Source organism: Anopheles bellator, chromosome 2 (assembly GCF_943735745.2).
Source record: "Anopheles bellator chromosome 2, idAnoBellAS_SP24_06.2, whole genome shotgun sequence".
NCBI classification, from domain to species: domain Eukaryota; kingdom Metazoa; phylum Arthropoda; class Insecta; order Diptera; family Culicidae; genus Anopheles; species Anopheles bellator.
This window is the reverse complement of record NC_071286.1, coordinates 2,142,616-2,149,139: the sequence shown is the minus strand read 5'-3', so window position 1 is coordinate 2,149,139 and position 6,524 is coordinate 2,142,616. Positions and strand designations below refer to the sequence as shown.

The 6,524-nt window shown below is 47.2% G+C and overlaps 1 protein-coding gene across 1 annotated transcript; it reads left to right on the top strand.

Annotated features, from left to right (window-relative positions):
* The first annotated feature begins 27 nt into the window (after nucleotides 1-27).
* LOC131210760 (zinc finger protein 468-like) lies at nucleotides 28-1,114 on the top strand. Its single transcript, XM_058204053.1, has one exon. The coding sequence runs from the start codon at nucleotides 282-284 to the stop codon at nucleotides 1,101-1,103; it is 822 nt and encodes a 273-aa protein (XP_058060036.1). The 5' UTR covers nucleotides 28-281; the 3' UTR covers nucleotides 1,104-1,114.
* The last annotated feature ends 5,410 nt before the right edge of the window (nucleotides 1,115-6,524 follow it).

The following is a 6,524-nucleotide window of genomic DNA, read 5'->3' as shown; positions in this document are numbered from 1 at the left end:
AGCCATACCAGTGTAAAGTCTGTGACAAAGCCTTCCATTCAGCAGGCTATCTGGCAGAACATTCGAAAATTCACAATAGGGACCAACAGTATCAGTGTCCCTATTGTTCCTTAAAATTCACAACGTCATCTACCCTAAAGATTCATATCCGCACTCACACCGGTGAAAGGCCATACAAGTGTAAAGTCTGTGACAAAGCCTTCTGTGCATCATACGTTCTGGTACTTCATTCAAAAATTCACAATAAAGACCAACAACACAAGTGTCCACATTGTTCATCAATGTTCGCGCAGTCATCTAAGCTAAAGGATCATATCCGCACTCACACCGGCGAAAAGCCATACAAGTGTAAAATCTGTGACAAATCCTTCTATTCATCAAGCAGTCTGGCAGAACATTCGAAAATTCACAATAAGGACCAACAGTATCAGTGCCATCATTGTTCAGCAATGTTCGCGAAGTCATTTAGGCTAAAGATTCATATCCGCACTCATACCGGCGAAAAGCCATACCAGTGTAAAGTCTGTGACAAAGCCTTCCATGAGTCAAGCCATCTGAGAGAACATTCGAAGATACACAACAAGGACCAACAGTATCAGTGTCCGCATTGTTCATCAATGTTCGCACACTCATCTAACCTACAGAAACATATCCGCACTCACACCGGCGAAAGGCCCTACAAGTGTAAAGTCTGTGACAAAGCGTTCAGCCAATCAAGCGATCTAGTACGTCACTCCAAAATACACAATAAGGACCAACATCATCAGTGTCCGCATTGTTCATCAATGTTCGCGCACTTATCTAGCCTAGAGATTCATATCCGCACTCACACCGGCGAAAAGCCATATCAGTGTAAAGTCTGCGACAAAGCCTTCCATTCACCAGGCAATCTGAGACAACATTCGAAAGTTCACAATGAGGACCAACTGCATCAGTGTCCGCATTGTTCATCAAGGTTCGCACAGCGATCTAAGCTAAAGATTCATATCCGCACTCACACTGGCGAAAAGCCATACAAGTGTAAGTTCTGTGACAAAGCGTTTAGCCAATCAGGCAATCTGGCAGGACATTTGAAAATTCACACGAAGGGTAAAACTCATTAATCATTTCATTTGTTCATTCAAGTTTGGGTTAGAAAAAGTTTGAATTTTGTATCTTTGCATACTAAAATGTATGAAATGTATGACGATAGCAGTTAGCGAAAGCTCACAATTAGCAACGATCAGCCCAATAAAATATATTTTCCATAGAAACTGGGTTTTAAATAAAATAAAAAATCTTTAAAGCAACGGCCCAAGAAGACTATTCTGCCGTTCTCATGACTCATGACTCTGAATCTAATTTTTCATATGCTTTGCTTATAAACAGAGGATAATTTAAGTTCTATTTGCTATTTGCTATAGTGCTATTTGCTGGTGTAGCAACAAAATCGCAAAAAAACAGAAAAAAAATCAGAAATCAATTAATTTCTCTTCTTTTTTTATTTTCTCGCGAGCCATGGAAGGCCAAAAATTCGGATTGGACATAGATAATGTAACTAAAAATGTAACTAAAATCCTCAAAAAATCCTAAAAAATGGAAAATGTAACTAAAATCCTCACTTTTTCAAAATGTATTGTGACCGTTGACACCTTTTTAAACGAGACGTTAAACGTTAAAATCAGTGATTTCACATCTGTCAAATAAAAGAGAATTTCGGAAGTAACTCTTAGAGGCTGGGAACGCAAAAATGTTTGGTTTGCGAACCTACAAGCAAAAACCAGGGACCGGGAACGCAAAAATGTTTGGTTTGCGAACCTACAAGCAAAAACCAGGGACCGGGAACGTAGAGTCATCAAAAATCTTCAGGCGGGTCAGAAAATACGTGAATTTGGAATACGTGAATTGGGCGTGAAAATTTCGTCGTGTGGTGCGAAAAAACGTGACAAAATGTAAGTCCAATCGTGCAGCGTGAAGACCGTAGTGAAAATGGTGTTCCAAGTGGCGAGAAACCAGAAAACAAGACCTGGTTTTGCGGGGCGCTCCGCTTTGGTGCGTTTTCACCGAAGAAGAACACGACGATCACGACTGACACAAGTTTTCGGCCAGTGCGGAACGAAAGATTGTAATTGGCCATAGTGGCGTGAAAAATGAAACTGTCCTAACCAGAGGGTGAAAAGTCGGGAAAGTCCCGGAATGCGGCCCCGGAACTCCTGCGGATGGTACTACCGAAAACGGGGCTTGGCAAGAAGACATGAAACAGTGTGTAAAGGCATTTGCGTGGTTGTGTGACGGCCGTGCCGATGTTATCGCGGGCCGCGATAGAGAAGCTCGGGTTGGTCCATACGGTTTTTTGGGATGATTTTAATGTGATGCAGATACCGCCAGGCTGCCCCATTCCGATGGTGGAGGGGCTAGAAAGCGATAAAATACTGAACCGATGGCTCCTGATAGGCGGGCGGACCTCAGTCTGTGCGGAAAGGTGCTACAGCCGCAGGCTTCCCACATTACAGTGATTACGACGACCCAAGGTGTGCTAGATAAGCGGCGGGGACATTACACTGCAGAAACGCCCGATGAACGGGGCACTAGATATGTTCCAAGAGACGCTAGTGTCGCTAGGACCGATTGACCTAGTATCGTGAAAGGAGAACCGACGGGGGCGTCCTCGGCTGGTCTAGGATTCGTTGGCCTAGGGAATAGTTGATACCGAACCGAAAGTGTGTCATTCGGCGGATGTATGTATGTGTGCGGATGTGAACGAAAGGGGAACTCTTGGATGCAGCCATGGTTCGAATCTAGGACTCGGAAGTGTTGTGATAGTGACTGAATGGCCACCTCATTAAATGCCTTCCTGTGCTTTTCCTATCAAAATGTAAACCGTAAATAACGAGGCCCAGTGCCTCACCCTCAATAGCCTACCTCACCAGGCGCTTCCGTGACGGTGTCCCTGTTTTGAAGTGCGTGCGCAGTCGAGCCCTGCCGAGGGGAAGCACGCGGAGCGAGAGAGTCCGTGCTGAAGTGAGGATTGCTTTGCTTCCTTTCTGGCGCGGTTTCAGGTCGGTCCAGGTCGTTCACTTCGGTTGCTTCTGGTGCCAAGAAAATTGTCCTGCAGTGCCGCACGCGCTCCGTTGTCCTTTACATACCGATGCCATTTTATGATTGCGAATTGGCCATAGGCTCTCCGCAAAGTGTCACTAGTCCGCGCCTCATTTCTTATTCAAACGGGACCCTGATTAGAACGATGGCACCGGAGCTCGAAATTAGCACGGAAGGTTATCGCGCGCACGTTTGTTCCGTCCACAGAGAGAGAGAGAGAGAGAGAGAGCGAGAGGCATCGAAATAAGAGATGAGCTGGTCCTTGTGGCAGCAGTAAATATTAAATTGGGGCTGGGATTTGACCTACTTTCGGTAGGTGGCAGTCGGTCGGACGGTTTCCTGGGGCAAGCAAAACGGAAACCACAAACACACCTCGTCTACTGTGGGGTGGTTAAGGAGACAGTGGATCGCAGCAGGCGGTTGTCAAGGAAGAATCCTAGATTCTAGGTCGAGCACGCTCTGGTCCGAGGGTAATTGGATTATCGCCATCGGAGGGCGTGTACGAATGGACAAAGTTTTTGATCTTGACAAAACAGCATTACCTGACCGGCGCTAGACAGTGCGGGAAGCAGAAACTTGGCCTCGTAGTGATAATCAATTCGATAGAGCTAGCAAATTGAATGGTCAATTGTGTCCAATTTGCACACAGGCGCACATAGTTGACTTTGTGGCCGACAGTACCGAATGATGTTCTGGGTTGTTTACTCAAATCCAAAGTCAATCTAGGGAGGCGACGGCCCAGAAGGTGCTTCGTTCGTCCGTTCGCCAACCTCCGAAAGGCTATCGCTCCGAAATGCAAAGTAAACGGCGTACTATCCTTCGTCGTGTTCCCCGAGGGAAGGATTTCGTTTGGATTAATCTAAAAAGGATGGCTCTCGGATCTCGCGACCGGGACTGAGTTATGCGAACGGATCAGCTAGCTAGCTCGACGCTTTATTATGGGGATCCCAGTTCGTTTCCCCCAACCTTTCCGCTGACCGCCGCTGGCGTCGAGACGGATCTGGGATGCATTTATGATGAGCCTTTCCTCCGAATGGGTGTTCGGAGTTTAGTACCATTATGTTTATGTTTTATGGGTCTCTGGTGTATGGTGCAGGAGCTCCGTCGTACCGTCAGCGAGCGAGCCACGAGAAAGTGCTACGACCGATGATTTATACGAGTTGACGCACTGGGTGTTGATGGGATTGGTTGGGTAATAGAAATAGCAACAGCAGCAGCCACTAGTAGCACCGCAATCAACCCTTTTTGAGTGAGTCCCAAACAAACTACCTCCCGTAATGCACCATCCATTTACCAGATGGTGGTGGTATTGCTTTCACGGAACTGGTTCTCTTTGCAGGCCGACGACGACCAAGAAAGCCGACGCCTAATGTCACTGGGCGGACGGTGCCGGCGGTCCGGAAAACTCATTCCTTTGCGGTACCGAAAGACAACCGTTTGAAAAGGGAAAAATCTTTTCATAGCCTTGCGACGAAGGGACATTCTGTTTCTCTCACACGGCGGCCGGCCATAAACCGCGCTGGTGTGTCTGGTCCGGTCCCTGAGCTCGTTTGTATCGGTTTTCATCCGCCCATTAGAGCATTGAATTTTGCACGGCTGTTTGTTTGCCGCATGGGCCCGGACCCTTGTCTCGTCGCCAACGTTAACCGGAGGAACACACAACCCACAAAGACTGCCGGTGGCCTTCTCGGCCAGCAACCTCATCGCGAAACGGAACCGTCGTAGGACAGTGCGCGAAGGTAGCCGCCAACCCACCGAAGTATTTCCGTTCCCTGTCCTGTTCGGTTGATGGGTCTTTGTGCAATTGGCACGCTTGCGAACCTCAGCCGTGTCCCATCGGTTCGGAGTTTTCGTTTTGTGTCCGCGTGCGAACCGCTTGATGGATTCAAATGGCTTCTCGGGTCCTCGGCCCATGGGGCTGGGTGTTTGGAGAAATTTTGCCCTTGCGGCACAAGAAGCATTTCTCGCTTGATGACTCAAACACGCTCCAGAAGGCTCGCGGTACAGTTCTCGTATTAAAGCAAAGAACCCCTTTTCCCCCGAACCACCCGGGTCTCGTGTAGATGGCAGCTATAAATGGCATCGACGTGTTGGTCCTACGCAGCGCGTTGGCCGCGTGTTGGGTTGCGTATGATCAGTGTTTTTCACAAGCCAAACCGGAATGTTTATTTACTCACCATCTTCGCGCTTGGCTGCCTCCGGGACCTCCGCTGTCCCCAGTGCGTGTGCGTTACTCTCATTCAGGTTATGCCACAGTATGCTACCAGAGCTACTTACCCCACCGTTGGGGGAACCAGAATGGTTGCATGCGACGAATGGATCTTTATGTCTCTTTGTTGCTTCTCGGGGTCCAGCGGAACGACTATTTTAGAAACTTTTATCCACCCTTTTACAACTACTGTGCGCTGTTTTAATTGCAAAGCTCCCTTTTCAATCCGACCAGATAGTTGGGCCACGGTGTGCGAAGCAAGAAACCACGTTGTATGCGTCCCAGTTCCGGGTGGGGCTTCTAAGTGGAGCGATTTATTGTTTGATATATGATAAATTAGAAAAGAATCCCCATAACAACAACGGCCGGGGAACAATTTTCTTTCGCGTGCCGTGGTGCTTGATGCTGTATAAATCATCATTTGTCGGGCGTGCACACTGACCGTCAGCCGGATCGTTAGTCGTGTGCGGTGGCCATGGGAAGGACGCCACAGCGCAGCGCAGCAAAAGAGCGTTGATAATTGATCAACTTAAATTGGTATCAATTACTAACAAATGTCCGTGGTGTGAGCCGGGGCGAAACTCGACGCACGAAAGAAAAAAATATTATTATCGATGACGGTATAACCCGCACGAATTTACTTTGTTAAAGATGAGCTATAATCAGAGAAAGAGAGAGAGAGAGAGTTTACTGATAAGCATGATCGGTGGGTACGCAAAAAACCGGGAATGTGTCTCGCTGTATCATTCGCGGTTGATTTTGAAAATTGTGAGTGACCACGAGGGAGGGTTTTTTGTTAAATGTTGATACTGCAAATATTTACTCTTGGCTGTGAGCGTGACGGGTTAGCGATGGCGAACACCCCTGTAAATACCATTAGCAAATATAATGTGAGCAAACAGGGCCATATGACGCGAAGTCGACGGTGCCAAACGGGATGCCAGACACCGTTTGATTCCCTGATTAGTTGAATGTGTTATTCGTTGGTTAAAATTTACTTTTATGCCCTCTTTATGTTTCAGGACGCCATCGAAATTAACGACATAATGAACCAACGAAAGACGTTCAGATTGTGCCAGTCACCGATGTCACCGAAAGTCTGTAGACGTGCGGCCAATACAACGTTCTGTACATAAAGGCTTCTAACCTCGAAGGAATAATAGAATTAGCCAAATTTATTTACATCATCATCAACGAAAATCCGCTCCGAAGGTTACTTAGTTTAATATAACACGAA